Here is a 17,920-nt window from a genome sequence, read left to right as displayed (position 1 = left end):
TTTGCTTCATTATTTTATACGGCAGGAAGTACTTATTGTTCTACATCATAATTTTCAAAGAGTTTCAGGTCCCTCATGGAGATTCTGGGGCAATAATAAGAAAATGGAGTTAAGAGGAAAGACTCTGTGTGAGTGTGAGCCTAATACTCTCAAGAGAAATTCGTGAAATAGCACATAACACAGTGTTTTCACCAGTTCTTTGGTTCAATTCTCCCTCCAGAAAATCAAGCATGTTTGGTACTTGAAACTCGGTCTTTCTAGCAATATAAGAACAAAAGGAAGTGACTGGACCCTGATAAAGATACGAATTTAATAAGAATTATAAGGGTACAGGTAGGGGAGTCTCTAAACTTTATCACAAACTCATTCTGAAAATATAGTTCCTCATTAAAAGTAAGAAAATAGGGGCAGCTGGGTGGCTCAGTCGGTTCAGCATCTGGCTTCAGGTCATGATCTCGACGTTCGTGAGTTCGAGCCCCGCATTGGGCTCTCCGCTGTCAGTACAGACCCCACTTCGGATCCTCTGTCTCCCTCTCTCTGTCCCTCCCCTGCTCTATTTCTCTCTCTCTCAAAAATAAATAAACATTTTTTAAAAAGTGAATAAATCACTTTGAAGTGTTTCACTATTTTAAAGTTTTTAAAAAGCCTATCGATAAACTATATATGATTTTTTGCAAATGTGAACCCCAAGCATGAAAATATCTATATTGTCTTACAAGTACTTACTGCCAATCAGAGGGACCTGTGCGTTCTCGTTTCGAGACACCATGGAAGGTAACCCGGCTACGACACAGGCAATTCCATCAAAGAATGTTGAATGAGGGGCAGCGACAAATATTGGTGCCTCCGCAGGACCCGCCACCTTTCCTTTCACGGTGACCATGAATCCCATGGATAAGAACATGGCATGACCCAGAAACTTCAAAACTGGTTGAGTAATTTTCCTTTGGAAATAAATATTAAAAAAAAAAAAAAAAAGACACAATGAGCTTTGTTAATCTCAACTAACAGCAGGGCTTTACTCTAAAACACAATACAAAAACCCAAACATGTCAGAACACTTCATTTTAAGATAGTAGCTAAGAAGAATACAGCTAACAGTTACATGGGGTTCTTTTTGCCACGTACTATTCTAAATACCTTACATTTATTAATTTATTTAATCTTCAGCCCAATTGTATGAAATGGATTTTATTTTTTAGCATCCTCATTTTGCAGATCAGAAAACTGAGGCACAGAGAAGTACAATTTCCCAAGGACATATGGCTACTAAGTGGCTCCATGATTCTATGACTACAGACGGATAAAAATGAATCTTCAACACACGTCCCCCACTGAGAAATCCAAATCAGTATTGTTCTTCACAGGAGTGACCTTGGGAATGTACATTTGTGTAACAATGATGCTATCTCCCCAGACACTTTTAGAACACTCATGCTGCATCAGTCCTCAGTTATTTTAGGAATAATTTTTTAAAGCCTTATTACCTATGTCATTATAGCTCTTAGACATCATCAAAAATCTTAAAAGCTAAAGTCACCAGCTCGCTTTCCTGGAAGTAGATGCACTTACACAATTTCAGAAATTTAACTGCTTACTTTTTTAAAAAGAATTTATGTCAGGGGCGCCTGGGTGGCTCAGTCGGATGAGCGTCCGACTTCGGCTCAGGTCATGATCTCACGGTTCGTGGGTTCCAGCCCCGCGTCGGGCTCTGTGCTGACAGCTCAGAGCTTGGAGCCCATTTCAGATTCTGTGTCTCCCTCTCTCTCTGCCCCTAACCCACTCGCATTCTGTCTCTGTCTCTCTCAAAAATAAACAAACATTAAAAAAAATTTTTAAAAATTTATGCCATTAAAGACTAATTAATTCATCAAACTGTGCCAGGACCTCTGCCGGACACAGAAGACTAAGACTATCCAGTCCCTGTCCTTGATAAGCTCAGCTGAGTTGGGAAACAGAAACACATTCCTAGAAATGCAAACACAGGACGGATATCTGAGTATGTGAAGAGGCATGCAGTTTTCATGAAAAACAAAACCTGTGTCTTTCCTGTAACACATCTAATGAGAGCTTTAAAAAGTAGACTTCCTGTCTAATTCTCTCAGTACAATACAGCGAGGGGCTATTAAGCAACTAGTCACTGAGGAAGTTTCTCTGACTTTTATTCCACAGTAAGGAGAAGTGAGACACAGAAAGCCAATGTACTTTTCCAGAGGGCACAGGGAAATGACCGTCTCTCTCCTTCTTGCTGTTTAGAGTTCAGAGTCTATTTTACATAAGGATAAAAAGCTCACCCCCTTACCGAATTTCCACACTTATTTTTGATTTAAAGCGGTGTAGATTTTGACAACCGCATTCTAAAATATCCCATATTCAGAGCTGTTAAATACTTTTTTAAAGGATTTTAAAAGGGCTAAAAGTTTGGGGCTGCATAATTAATTTCAATGTTACCTGTTTGAGAGGAAGTAGAAATACTTAATTGGAAAAAATGGAACTTTCTTTTTTTTAATATTTATTTTATTTTTGAGAGAGAGAGAGACAGAGAGACAGAGAGGCAGCATGAGCGGGGGAGGGACAGAGAGAGAGAGAGAGAGAGAGAGAGAGAGAGGATCTGAAGCAGGCTCCAGGCTGAGGTGTCAGCACAGAGCTTGACGTGGGGCTTGAACTCACAAACTGAGACCATAACTGAATCGAAGTTGGTGCTCAACAGACCGAGCCACCCAGGCCCCCAGAACGTTCTTTTCTAACAGTTATTTAATCTGTTTTCTGGATTCTTAGATTACTCCTTCCATCATGATAGGGCTTCATAAGCTGTTAACAACAGAAACCAAAGAGATAATTGAAAGGAATTGGCGAGTCATGAAAAAAAATCTCTCTTAAAGTATTTTTTAGGGACACACGGCCTTGAATCATAAAGCAAAGGATTATGATTTGCAAGGATTGAGGTGGTGTTATTCTCTGGGGACACTGCCAGCCTTCTATTCACTTCCACTGGAAACCAGTCTTGTGCTGAATGTTGACATTATTCACTAGAACATGAGCTGAATAGTAAATTGCGTATTTCTTTAAAAGTTTCTAGAACAGTGATTTTCAAAATTTTTGGAGGACATTCTCATTTGAGATTTGGAAGAAAGGAATAGACCCTATGCAGCATACAAATTTTAAGCAAGGTGGACAATTTTGGAGAGTTCAATGGTGCCCTGCACCTCACCTCCGGCTTTCTATTCCAAGGAGTCCACCTTACAAACCTTCACTCTCAGGACATACTTACGGCAACAAGTTGGCTCTGTCCAGTGGGAATGAACTTTTACCAGTAACTATCAATTGGTGATGAGTTTATTCTCAAATACCCTGCTGATTAGATAAATATTCAAAAATACACTATAGCTCATACTTGCACCACGGCAGAAAGAATGTAGTTACTACAGAGGGACAAAAGTAAATGTCATGACTGGGGGACAGCAGAGGAAAGACACATAGTTTTCAGCTGTAAAGGTTTCAAGTATACTAGTTGGGTTTCCCAGAATCAGGGACCTCTCACTTTTTGGCAATGACTCGGAAAACAATATTTTAATATTGGGAAATTACAACTTCAACAGACAATTATCAGAAGGCGCTTGGGCAAAAGTTTCTATATGTGATGAATTTGAGAACCGTTTCATCTGAGAAAAAGAAAATAAATGGTTAATAGTGAGTAGGCAACATTAGATAAAACCACTGACTGATGACTAAACCACAGTAATTGCTTCTTTAATCTTGATGTAGCTAACATTTAGACATTATTCTTTCTTACCTCCTCCAACCAGTTATTGGATGGGTCAGCTTTTCAGGACAGCATGCTGTTGAAATTGCAGCAAATGGCCATGCCAATAATATAATTAATGCAACCAGTAAGACACGGATTGGAAGCAGGATAATTCCAAGAAAGAAAATCTACAAGTCAAAATTGATTAAAAAAAAAAAAAGATGAGTGGACAATACTGTAATGTTCTGGCTATCAGACTGAAACACGTCAGAGGAAAGTTTTGTGTTATTCATGTGTTCACTAAAGGATAAACTGAACATTAACATGCACCAGACATGAAAATCTAAGCACAAGGGAAAAGAAACTACATCTGGCAAAAGCAACAGTGAATAAAACCAGGTACTATAATGACAACTTGATCTATTTATCAAGGAAGGTGATAGAAACAAAGTATCTGACTTAGCAGTCAGGGAAAGCTTCCTGGAGGAGTTGAAGGCTGAATGGTCTCGAAAGACAAGCACAGGGGTGCCTGGGTGGCTCAGTCAGTTAAGCATCCGGGTCTTGACTTCGTTTGGCTCAGGCCATGATCTCACGGTTCACGGGTTTCAGTCCCGCATCGGGCTCGGTGCTGGCAGTGCAAGAGCCTGCTTGGATTCTCCCTCTCTTTCTCTTCCTCTTTCTCTGCCTTTCCCAGCTCATGGACTCTCTCTCTGTCTCTCTCTCTCTCTCTCACTCTCAAAATAATAAACTTTAAAAAAAGAAAGAAAGACAAGCAGAAGCTAGCAAGGTGAGAGGGGAAATCGCTTTTTGAGAGCTGAGTGGAAGGAAGAGTGTTAATGAAGGTGTTAGAGTGTAAAGGAGTAAATGCATGATTTTTATACCTGCCAGTCCTTTATAATTAATAACAATAAGGAGACAGAGAAGGGAAAAGTACAAATAACAATAAAAAAATAAGGAAGAAGAATGAAAACTAAAAATAACCAACAACACATGAGGGCTTACTAGGAAGCAGGCACTCTAAGCACTTGGCAGGTGGTGACCTATTTGATTCCTATGACCTTAGCTTGTTTTACCTCCAGGAAGGGATGGCAAAGAGGAAGCTAAGTGAAGCTACTTTAAGATGACAGTCACCAAGTAGCAGCACCAGGGTTTGAACCCAGCTTGGTTACAAAGCCCTTGCTCTTCATCCTATACCATCTTGACTTTTAAATACACAGCCCTTATGCATTCCAGATCACCTTTCTTCTATTAGCCAAATACACTACTCACACAGTGCTGTCCTTCTGCCTCTATTGCCCCTTGATGGAAATCTGAGCATCATCAAACAATTTATGAGAGACACCAAAATTGTTCCACTTTTCTATCGAAAGATTTAACATACAATTCAATCTCTATCAAGTTATCTGTGTGCCTGTGTGCATGTTTGAAGTCAAAATTACATATGAGGAAAATGCACGGATCTTAAGTACATAATTCAGTGAGGTTTGATAAATATGTACCCTTGCAACACCAATCAAGACACAGAACATGTCTACCATCCAGAGAGTCATCTTGGGCCTCTTCCAGTGAATCCCTACCCTTTTAGGCAACCAATTCTGGATTTCCATCACCATGGATTAGTTTTGTCTGTTCTTGAACGTCATATAAATGAATCATACATCATGCATTCTTATGCGTCTACCCTCTCCCAGTTAACATAATGTGTTTTGAAATTCAACTATGTGATTTTGCAAATCAGTAATTCATTTTTTTTTTATTGCAGAATATAGTTCCAGTGTATTGCCTGCATGACAATCTGTTTATCTATTATTATGTTGATGAATCTTTCGGTCGTTTCCAGTTGTGGGCTCTTATGACTAAAGCCACTATGAACATTCTTCTAGGAGACTTTTTGTGGATGTGGGTTTTCATTTCTCTTAAGTAACTACCTAGGAGTGGAACTGCTGGGTCATAGATAGTTTAACTTCATCAGAAATTGCCAAACCACTTTCCACAGTGGTTGTATCATTTTAAAGTATTACTGGCAATGTATGGGAATTTCAGTCATTTGTACATCCTTACCAACATTTGGTCTTAGTATTCTTTTTAATTTTTTTTAAATGTTTATTTATTTTTGAGACAGAGAGAGACAGAGCATGAACGGGGGACAGTCAGAGAGAGAGGGAGACACAGAATCTGAAACAGGCTCCAGGCTCTGAGCTGTCAGCACAGAGCCCGACGCGGGGCTCGAACTCACAGACCGTGAGATCATGACCTAAGCCGAAGTCGGACGTTTAATCGACTGAGCCACCCAGGTGCCCCGGTGGTATTCTTTTTAAAAAAAAAAATCAGGGTTCCTGGGTGGCTCAGTTGATTGAGCACCCGACTTTGTTCGGCTCAGGTAATGATCTCACAGTTTGTGAGTTTGAGCCCCACATCAGGTTCACAGCTGTCAGATCCTGCTTCGGATCCTCTGAACCCCTTTCTGCCCCTCATGCTCTCTCTCTCTCTCAAAAACGAATGAACATTTAAAAAAAACTTCTGGGGTGCCTGGTGGCTCAGTCAGTTAAGCGTCTAACTCTTCATTTTGGCTCAAGTCATGATCGCATGGTTCATGAGATCGAGTCCCACATGGGGCTCTGTGCTGACAGCACAGAGCCTGCTTGGGATTTTCTCTCTCCCTCACTCTTTCTCGAAACTAAGATAAATATTAAAAAATCAACTTTACTAAGGCATAATTTACATAAAATAAAATGCACCTATTTTAAGTGTAGACAGCGTGAGTTTTTCAAATATATCCTTATGCAAACACCACCACAACTGGGATATAAAACACTCCAATCACCCAAAAAAGTTCCTTTGTGCCACTCAGCAGTTAGTATACCCTCCCTGGTCCTCAGTAACCACTGACAGGCTCTTTTTCACCCTAGTCTTGCCTGTCCTAGATTGTCACATAGAGATCACACAGTATGCATTCTTTTCTGTCTGGCTTCTTTCCCTTCATATTTTTGAGATTCTACCTGTCGTCATTATGTACCGAAAAGACATAATGTCAATACATAACATGGTAAAGTCTTTTAAATTGCAGAGTATTATTCCACTGTATGAATATATCATGATTCATTTATCCATTCATTTGCTCATGGACATTTGGCCTATTACAAGTTTTTAGCTATTATGAATATAGCTCCCATGGACATTAAATCTCAAATCTCTGGTGCTCATACATTTTCACTTCACCAGGAGTGAAGCCATTGGGTCAGAATGGATAAATTTATAAGACACTGCCAAACAGTTTCCCAAACGGGTTGTATGATTTTATGTCTCCACTGACAAAATATGGAAGTTTCTGTTGCTTCATATCCTCACCAATATTCGGTGCTGTCAGTCTTTGTGGGCATTCAAGGGGGCGTAAAATAATATCTCAATGTGGTTTTAATTCACATTTCCTTGATGAACCATGATGTTGAGCACATTCTTCATGTGCTTACTGGTCATTCCTCTTTTTATGTTAAGTGTCTGTTCAAATCTTTGGCCTATGTTTATTGGGTTGTTAGTCATTCTCTTATCAATTTGTAGGAGTTCTTTATATGTTCCACATACAAGACCTTTGTCATTATATGTATTAAAATATTGAAATATTTTCTTCCATTCTATGGCTTGCTTTTTCATTTTCTTAATGATTATCTTCTGATGAGAAGAATTTTAATTCTGACGCAGACTAATTTATCAAGTTTTAGTTTTAGTTTTCTGTGTCCTTTCTAAGAAATCTTTACTTATCTCAAGGTCATGATGATATTTTACATTCTTTTCTAGAAGCTGTATGGTTTTGATTTATGACCCATCTTAAATTACTTTCTGTGTGTGGTGTGAGGTAGGGATCATGGTTTGTTTTTGTCCACAGCTTTATCTAGTTGTTCCAACACTATTTGTTGAAAAGACCTGATACTCCATAATGACTTTCTTGGCAACTCTGTTAAAAATCAGTTGAACACATATGTGTGGGCTCTCTATTATGGTTCATTTATTGGTTGATATGATTGATTCATCTATTCTGTCAATACCTCATCCTCTCCACTTCTGTCACTCTTTTTAGTAAGTCTTGAAATCAGGTAGTAAATGTTCTGCAGGTTTTTCTTCAAACTTTTTTGGGGTTAATCTAGATCCTTTGCATTTCATCCATACATACATTTCAGAATTAATTTTTCAGTTTCCACACAAACAAAAAAGTCTCTTGAGATTTCAATGAATCTATAGGGTTTATTGAATCTATAGATCGATTTGGAAGGAATTATCACCATAATAATATTGATTCTTCCAATTTATAAACATGATATATCTCTCTCCACTTATGTTAAGTTTCATTAATTTCTCACAATGGTGTTTTGTTGTTTTCAGTGTACTGGTTTTACATATTTTTGGTTAAATACATTCCTAGTTATTTAACGTTATTTTATTGCTATTATAAATAAAATCATTTAATTTTATTTGGCAATTGTTTGCTACTAGTATATAGACCTATAACTGATTTTAAGTTTTACGCTTATACCCTACAACCTAGTCAACTTCACATATTAATTCTGGTTGTTAGTCATTTTGCAGATTCTTTAGGATATTCTACGTATACAAACATGACATCTGTGAATAAGTACAGTTATACCTTTTCTGCTTTTTTTATTTTTAATTTTTAAAACTTTAAAATTCCAATATAATGAACATACAGTATTACATTAGTATCAGGTGTGCAATATAGTGATTGAACAATTCCATACATCACCTGATGCTCATCAAGACAGGTGTCTTAATCCCCATCACCTATCTTATCCACCCTCCCCACTCACTTCCCCTCTGGTAACCATCAGTTTGTTCTCTATGGTTATGAGTCTGTTTCTTGGTTTGTCTCTTTTTCCCCTTTGCTCATTTTGTTTGTTTGTTTCTTAGATTCCACATATAAGTGAAATCATATGGTATTTGCCTTTCTCTGACTGGCTTATTTCTCTTTCCTTTTTAATCTGTATGTCTTTTGTTTCTTTCTCCTCCTATTTTATTGCGCTGATTAGGACCCCCACTTCAACATTGAAGTGTTGAACAAGATATTTGTCTTGCTCCCAAACTTTGGGGGAACAGGCTCACTATTTCACCATTATGATGCTAGCTACAGGGGTTTCATAGATACCTATTATTACATTGAGAGAGTTCCCTCTTATTTCTATTTTCCTGAAAATTTATTTAAACATCAGTGGATGTTGAATTTTGTCAAATGAGTTATCAAAATTTCTGCATCCATTGAAATGATCATATACTTCTTATCATATGTTTGGCTAATAAGATAAATTCCATTGAAATATAAATTTTTGTAGGTTAAACCAACCTTGTATTCCTGGGATAAACCAAACATGGACAGGATATATTATCCTTTCCACACATTGCTATATTTGACCTGCTAATAGTTTAAGAGTTCTTATATCAGGATCATGAGGGAAATTGGTGTGTAACTTCCTTTTCTTATAACATTTTTTTCCCCCAGATTTTGGTATTAAGATGATGCTAACCACATATGTTTTTGTATAGTGTCTTCATTTTCATTTATCTCAAAGTATTTACTAATTTTTATGATTTCGTCTCTGAATCATTGATTTTTTAGGAGTAATTTAACTTCCACATATTTGTGAATTTCCCAGTTTTTTTCTGTTATTTTTTTCTTTTTTAAAAAATTTTTTTAATGTTTATTTATTTGTGAGAGAGAAAGACACAGACAGAGAGAGTGTGAGTGGCGGAGGGGCAGAGAGAGAGAGGGAGACACAGAATCTGAAGCAGGCTCCAGGCTCTGAGCTGACAGCACAGAGTCCGATATGGGGCTCAAACCCACAAACTGTGAGATCATGACCTGAGCTGAAGTCGGACACTTAACTGACTGAGCCACCCAGGTGCCCCTCTGTTATTTTTTTCTAATTTAGATACATTGTGGTTGAAGAACATACATTATATTCTTGTAATTCTTTTACACTTACTGAAACATGTTTTATGGCCTACTGTAATTCTCTGTCCTAGAGAATGTTCCATGAGCACTTGAGAAAAATGCATTTTCTGCTGCCTCTGGATGGAGTGTCTATATATATACATATATATACATATGTATATATATAGACATGTATATATACAGGTATATATCTTAGGGCTAGCTAATGTGTTGTTCAAGTTTTTTCCTTGTTTATACTCTGTTTCACTGTTCTACTATTGAAAGTAGGGACTTGAAGTCTATAACTACCATTGTTGAATTGTCTATTTCTCCCTTCAATCTGTTTTGCTTTGTGTATTTGGGGCTCTATTGTTAGGTGCATATATGGTTCTAATTGTTATATTTTCTAGATGAATCAACCCTCTTATTATAAAGTGTCCTCCTTTATCTCTAGTAACAATTTCTGTCTTAAAGTCTATTTTATTTAATATTAATATAGCCCCTCCAATTGTCTCTTGGTTACTGTTTGCATGGTATATCTTTCTCTGTCCTTTTATTTTCAGCCTATTTGGGTCTTTGAATCTGAAGTGTGTCTTTTTAGATAGCATAGAGTTGGATTATATATTTTTAATCCATTCTTCCAATCTCTGCCTTTTAATTAGTGTGTTTAATCCATTTATACTTAATATAATTACTGATAAGACTTAATCTGCTCTTTTACTATTTGCTTTCTACATATCTTATATATTTTCATTTCTATATTTCTCCATAAAGTTATTTTATGTTAAACAGATATTTTTATAGTGTACCATTTTAATTCCCTTGTCACTTCATTTAAAATTATTTTCTTAGTGGTTGCTAAGAAAATTCCCATCTTCACTAACCTAGTTTGGATTAATACTAACTTAATTGTAATAGTATACAAAAATTGTGCTTCTGTATCTCTATCTCCTCCTTCCTCCTGTTTGCTTATATTGTCATACAAATTATATCTTTATACACTATATGTTTATCAACACATATTTCTAATTGCTTTATGTAGTTGTCTTTTAAATCACATAGAAAACAAAAGGATTTACAAGTAAAAAATATTTTTATATTGTCTTTTATATTTATACATGTAGTTATCTTTACCAGTATTTTTTTTATTTCTTCATTTGGATTGGAGTTGCTCTCTAGTATTATTTCAACCAAAGTTCTCCCTGTAGTATCTCTTTCAGGGAATGTGTGCTCGGGACAAATTCTCTCAGTTTTTGTTTAATTTCTCTTTTACTTTTGAAGGAGAGTTTTTCTGACTCTATAATTCTTGGTTGACAACCTTCTACTTTCAACACTTTGAGTATATCATCCTAGTGCCTTCTGGCCTCCATGGTTCCTGATGAACAATCAGACATTAATCTTATTCAAGATCTCTTTGTATATGATGAGTCTGCTTTCAAGATTCTCTCTTCTTCTTTGGCTTTTAACAGTTTGATTATGATGTGTCTGGGTATAGTTTATCTTTGAGTTTATTATGCTTGGAAGTCATTAAGCTTCTTGGATGTGTAAATTAATGTTTTTTTCACTGAATCTGGAAAGTTTTCAGCCATTTTTTCTTCAATTATTCTTTGCCTCCTTCTGTGGCTCCCATTATGCTTATGTTGATACACGTGATGATGTTCTATGGGTCTCTTTTCTGTATCTTTTTTCTGCTCACTTTTCTGTATCCTTTTTTCTTTATATTCCTCATACTAGTTAATCTCAATTGCTCTATCTTTAAATTTGCTGATTCTTCTGTTTGTTCAAGTCTGCTGTTGAGTCCCTCTAGTGAATTTTTCATGTCACCTATTGTACTTTTTAATTCCACAATTTCTATTTGGTTCTTTAAAAAAAATTTTTTTTAACGTTTATTTATTTTTGAGAGAGAGAGAGACAGAGAGAAAGAGAGAGAGAGCTAGTGGGGGAGGTGCAGAGAGAGAAGGAGACACAGAATCCGAAGCATGCTCCAGGTTCTGAGCTGTCAGCACAGAGCCCAATGTGGGGCTCGACTCATAGATTGCGAGATCATGACCTGAGCCGAAGCTGGATGGTTAACTAACTGAGTCACCCAGGTGTCCCTTGGTTCTTTTTTATAATTTCTATCTCTGTCTCTATTTGGTGATACATTGTCTCATATTTTCCTTTAGTTTTTTAGACATGGTTTCCTTTAGTTATCTGAACATATTTAAAGTATCTAATTTAAAGTTCTTGGATAGTAGGTCCAATATCTGGGCTTCCTCAAGGATAGTTTGTATTGACTCCTATTTTTCCTATTTATGGGACATACTTTATTGTTCTTTGCATATCTTGCAATTGTTTTTGTTAAAAACCATTTTAAGTAATATGACAACTCTGAAAATCATATTCTCTTCCATCACCAGGGTTTATTGTTGTTGCTGTTTGTTGTTGTTGTTATTTGTTTGTTCAGTGACTTTTATGAACTAATTCTATAAAACCTGTATTTTTTGTCATGTGTCATGTGTGGCTACTGAAGTCTCTGACCAGTTAGCTTAGTAGTCAGCTAATGATTAAATAAGATTTCCTTACATGCCTAGAACCAATAAGTTTCCCAGTGTTCGCAAAGAGTCTCTTGTGTGTATGTTGGAGCATATCTTCAACACACAGCCAAGAAGAAGTTCACAGCTCTGCCTTAGCTTTTACTTCCTGTTTGTACAAAGCCTAAAGATTAGCTAGAGGTGAGAGCTTAGGGTATTCTGTTGTTTTGTTTTGTTTTGTTTTCAGGTCAGATGTATAGCCTTGGGTATACACACAGACCGATATAAGTGGATGCCCTTCTAGATTCCTATGAATATGTCAAATCTTTTTAAAGTCCCCTAAGGACATCTCATTCCCTAGCTTTTTCTTGTAAGGTTTTTGGTTAAGCCTATTGTTCGTTCCAATCTTTATTCACTGCCTCAGGCAGCTGTCATGTTAAGCAACTGCCTCTGATTGTTTTTGACAAACACCACTGGAGAAAAGACTGTTTGCACTGGGTGACCTCCAAGGCAGGTCAAATAAGCCTTGCAAACAGTCTTGCAAATGACCTAGAAATAACCTTTACTGCAAAAAAGTACCATAGCATAGACCCTGAACAGACAGTTAGAATGAAGTTATAGTATATTCATACAATTTACTCACATTCACAATTAGTAGCTAATACAAAATTTAATTAAGTTGTCAAACATTGGGCAACTTTTTTATGTGCCATTTCCAGGTCTGCAACAAATAATGGTATTTAACAGTAAATAAACCATTTCTGAGGAACCTTTTGACAAATTAAAAGGATTCTCCACCATATTTCCATTTGGTACATCATCTCTGGAGGGAGGCCTTCTTTCAACACTCTCAGGGTTATCTCCTCTGGATATTCTTCATAGGACTACTAAAACATGGAATTTCATATTTTTTGTATTTGTTTAACTTTTTCAGTGAAACATAAGCTTTAGACAGGCAGGGTCCTTATTTCTCTTGTGCACTGTTGTATCTCCAGAAATTAGAGTTGTGCCTGGTACATAATAGACATTCAAAAAATATTGTTGGTATGGTAAGTACCCCACAGTTATTACCAAACACTCATTTCAATTCCATATTCTGTTGAGGAAATGAAAGCCAGGCAACTTATTTCCATGCCACTAAGCGGCAGACCCTTAAATTGTCAGAAAGAGAAGAGGAAGGGCAAAGCTAAGTCTTACAGTGAGATACACAAGTGACAACAGTCCTTAAGCGAGATATTGATCATTATTCAAGGTTAAGTTGAGTCTGAATTGATCATAGTAAGTCATACGTAAATGAAAGTATATCCACCTTTTAAACTTGGTAATATAGATAACATTGTTTTTCAACCAAGTCTAGTTAAATCTTCCCTTTGCCCAGACTGTTGAAGACATTGAAACCTCTCTGGTATCTCTGGTCTATATTTTTAATTTAAATAGCAAAAGCAAAACAAAACAAAAAACCTAGACTATATTCAACTCCGTTCAATACAAGTAGTAAATTTTAAGTAGAGTATAAAATTTGTAGACAACAAATAGCATAGCTATCAATATTAAGATCAGCAAACAGTCCAGATTCTTTCACACATTATCCCACTTAATTTTAACCCTCCTTTGATGTAAGACTATCCCAATTTAATCAATGAGGAAAGTGAAGTTCAGAGAGGTTAAGTAACTTGGCCAAAGTCATACAAGTAATAAATGGCAGGGCCTGAGCAGGTTTTCTAAGACTAGTGATCTTTCCATTATACTACAGCTCTTGTAGAGTTATTTGAAAGTGCTCTCCAAACAATAACAGGTCATGTATAAAAAAGAAAAACAAACAAAACAATTTACTCTAGATGTAATATAAATATAAATAAATATAAATATATACCACTTTGACCCTCTCTCCAAAATATAAAGCCAAATAGACATACTTTCATTGAAGAATGACTGATTTGACCAAATCAGACTAAAATTAATCCTGTGTGATAGTCAATGTATTTAGAAGTGTTTCAGAAATTTTAAGATACAAAGGGACTATCTGTCCATTTAAAGACACTAGGGTCGAATTTTTAAACATTTAGCTTCTTTACAAAGAGGTATTACTACATTGTCTTCCTCTTCCTCTCTCGCACCCTTCTTCAACAGATGCCCATTACTCTAACCTGCCTCCACTGTGGAGGACAATGGTCTCAGCACATGTAAGAGGGCTATGCAAATATTGCACGATTTCAAAGTTGCAGTAAAGAAACGTGTGAGATGGACAGGAAAACATGAACCCCCCCCCTTCTTTTTTCATGCAGAACACACAGGACAAATGTAGCTTGCACATTCTATCTTGTTCTTTGATCGCTAACTTTACCAAAGAGGAAGTCCAAAGAGGGAGTTGTAACTGCTAATGGTAAAAGCAGCGCTTTACAAGAAAAAGGAAAGAAAAGGAAACTTCCTTTTTGTGTTCAGCAATTCTTAACAGTGGAAAAAAGTTTCAAGAAGCGTTGACTCTAGAAGTGATTGAGTGAAGAATGATCCAGGGTGATGACTTTTGAAACACGTTAAGCTGACCCACGTTATCCCTTTTCCTAGATTCGGATTTCCTCCCCTTGATGCCCCTGTTCAGCTAGATCATCCCAGCCTTACTTCTTTCCTTGTTCTAATTCCAGACCCGGGTTCTCTGCGTTCTCCCTCACTCTTCACATCCCAGACTGCCTCCTCTCCTTCCCTAAGGCAAAAAAAAAAAACTTCCCCAAGCCCACTCTCCTATAGATTGCCCACCCCCCCAACTCCACACTAACAAACTCGAGTTGAAGTTCTTGTCACAGATTCATCTCCCTTCTCAGCACGGAATGTTTCCTGTGCCACTGGCCTGCTCAGTCTTCTCTTGTTTAGGACTCACCTCTCAGACCCACATGTTCTTTGCATTTGCTCTTCTCACACACCTTCAGACCATCCTCCACTTGTCCTCAATTCTCACACCTACACCTCCGCCCCTTCCAGACTCGTGGTCCCTTCAAAAGCCCTCAGTTCCTAGATCCCACATCTCGTTCTTCCTCAGAGCCTTTGCTTCTCAGACTCGCAACCCTCCACCCCTGCCACACCCACACTCCCTTCGACAACTGACCCTGTCATATCAAGGGCCCTTCCCTGAATCTGTCTCCCCTCTCAGACCCACATCCCTCTCCTAGACCTGCCTCTTCTCTGTGACCCACATCCCTCCCCTGGATCTGCCTCCCCTCTCAGACCCACGCCCCTCCCCTGGATCTGCCTCCTCTCTCAGACCCACATCCCTCACCTCTCTCACCTGGCTCCTCCTCCTTTGTCAGATCTCTACCCTTCCCCTGGATCTGCCTCCTCTCTCAGACCCACACCCCTCCCCTGGATCTGCCTCCCCTCTCACACCCACACCCCTCCCCTGGATCTGCCTCCCCTCTCACACCCACACCCCTCCCCTGGATCTGCCTCCCCTCTCACACCCACATCCCTCCCCTGGATCTGCCTCCCCTCTCAGACCCACACCCCTCCCCTGGATCTGCCTCCCCTCTCACACCCACATCCCTCCCCTGGATCTGCCTCCCCTCTCACACCCACATCCCTCCCCTGGATCCGCCTCCCCTCTCAGACCCACATCCCTCCCCTGGATCCGCCTCCCCTCTCAGACCCACACCCCTCCCCTGGATCTGCCTCCCCTCTCAGACCCACATCCCTCCCCTGGATCTGCCTCCCCTCTCAGACCCACACCGCTCCCCTGGATCTGCCTCCTCTCTCAGACCCACAACCCTCACCTCTCTCTCCTGGCTCCGCCTCCCCTGTCAGATCCACGCCCCTCCCCCGATCTGCTTCCTCTCGGTCTCAAGCCCCTCACCTACCTCTGCCTTCACCGTCAGACCCACGCCTCTCCCCTTGTTCCTCCTCCTCGCCCCTTGCTCCGCCGGCTCCCTCACCTGGAGGCGACTCGCCGCGCCCATCCGTGTCTGCTGCACGAACGGGTTGGGCACCGGCGGCGGGAAGAAGGACGCCTGGCGGGGCACCATGGACGGCCGCAGCCCGGCTTTCCCCATGCCCGCGCCCGGCACCGTGGCCGCCACCGCCGCCGCCTCCGCGCACTTGCTCATGGCTCAGCAGGGCGTCGGGCCGGACCCAGCGACCGTCGCGAAACGCCGGAGCGAGCACCGGTTGAGACCTCCTAGGGGGAGCTTCACCGGAGTCCCAGCCCGCGGCGCTGTTGCGGGGCCACCGCGCAGGCGCGAGTCACCTAGAGGCCGTCCGGCCTCGCCTCTGGCTCCGAACGCCCCAGCTCTGGCTCCGCCCCCTGAGCGCTAGCCCCACCCCTTTAGGTATCTGGCTCTTCCTCTTTGGTCATACAACTCTTCCCCACCCCCCCCCCCCCCCCGCCCCGAAAGTTTCTCCTTCAGAGCAGGGCACCCCAATGAGAGACAGTTTAGGCAGGGTTCTCTGTTTGAGGGTCACGCCCACCTGGAGTACCAATCTCTTTTACGGGGCCTGTTGGCCAAATCGCTGGCTCCAGGAGCCTCAGTTGGCCCCTTCTGTAAAATGGGATAAACAGAACTCAGATAAACAGAACCCAAATCCAGCCATCCCTAGGATGTACCATTTAAGTGAGTTAGTATATCCAGGGTAGGTTTTGTTTTATGTGTTTAATTTCTGGTATATGTTTCGGTTTTGCTTAAACCAGTTTGAGGTGGATGTTTGCCAGTTACAGCTGAAAGAGTCATGACAACAGAGATATTGGTACCTGGAGTGGAATCTTCCCCTCAAAACATGGACCAACAGTGGAAGATGGTTCTCCAAAAGAAAATCGAGCTTTCCCAATGCTGTTAATAGAAAAAGACAATGATTGCCAACTATTGCCTTCCACGCTTGATGAGGAACCTGGCCCCCAAAAGGGAAATCACTTGGGCCATGGCTCTGTTTTACCCTGAGGAAGTTCAAGGGCCTATCTGGAACTATATGAGTAGTGGTGGGGCTGGGGAAGATAGACAGTTTCCCAGGACCTGAGGCCAGGTGGTCAAGCCTTGGGTGCAGACAAGCAAATACTGGAGATGGTAATTTATAATTACTGGTCAACGACTCACACCAGGCTGGAGGGCCTGGTGAGAATCCGAATCAGGACCCTGGGACAGCTGGTGCTTCACACTTAGCTACTGCATAATCTCAGAATCTTCCAACCCTACCGGATAGATGTGTGGCCTTCAGCTCATCACTTAACCTCTGAGCTTGTACCCTCATCTAAGAATGGGAAAAAATTAATTTCTACTCCATAAAGTTGTAGTAACAATTAAAACAAAATGAAACATGTAGTGTCCATAGGAAAGCAGTCAAGAAATGGCCCCTTTTAGGTATTACATTGTGGAGCAGTGGAATGTTCTCAGTGTAACAGAGCATGCTAATAATAGTGTATTATAGTCATGATGTAAGCTTCCTTAGCCTCGGGGGTCTTCAAGTAGGGGCTGGCAGTCCCTTGTGTCTCTTTAGCCAGGAACTTGCACAAAAGGCTATCTCTTCAGGACCCTCAAGGGCCTGAGCCATTGGGCAGGCCATAGGAGAAAAGATGACTCCACAAAGGTCACCTCTAGAGAGTCCTGTCCAATCACCAGCCTCACCATGAGAGGCCTGAAGCAACCAGTCTGTCAGAGCCAGAAAAGGCCTCCGAAATAATCCCAGGCTTTCAATTCGTTTCCCAGCAACTCCAAGCTTCCTATATAGAAGGGGATTAGGGGTGGGCAA

The 17,920-nt window shown here is 40.0% G+C and overlaps 1 protein-coding gene across 2 annotated transcripts in view; it reads right to left on the bottom strand.

Annotated features, from left to right (window-relative positions):
* LPCAT2 (lysophosphatidylcholine acyltransferase 2) overlaps positions 1–16,435 on the bottom strand; it is a 69,035-nt gene extending 52,600 nt beyond the window's left edge. The window contains exons 1-3 of one of the 2 annotated variants that reach the window (XM_042970598.1): positions 16,117–16,435; positions 3,794–3,933; positions 727–944 (exon numbers count right to left, since the gene is read on the bottom strand). In XM_042970598.1, coding sequence (XP_042826532.1) covers positions 727–944; positions 3,794–3,933; positions 16,117–16,287 — 529 coding nt within the window. In that variant the 5' untranslated portion in view covers positions 16,288–16,435. The remainder of the gene's footprint in view (positions 1–726; positions 945–3,793; positions 3,934–16,116) is intronic. The other variant, XM_042970599.1, reaches the window with a different exon arrangement.
* Between the last annotated feature and the right edge of the window lie 1,485 nt (positions 16,436–17,920).

This window comes from Panthera tigris, chromosome E2, assembly GCF_018350195.1.
Source record: "Panthera tigris isolate Pti1 chromosome E2, P.tigris_Pti1_mat1.1, whole genome shotgun sequence".
Taxonomy (NCBI): Eukaryota; Metazoa; Chordata; class Mammalia; order Carnivora; family Felidae; genus Panthera; species Panthera tigris.
This window is presented reverse-complemented; position numbering and strand designations above follow the sequence as displayed.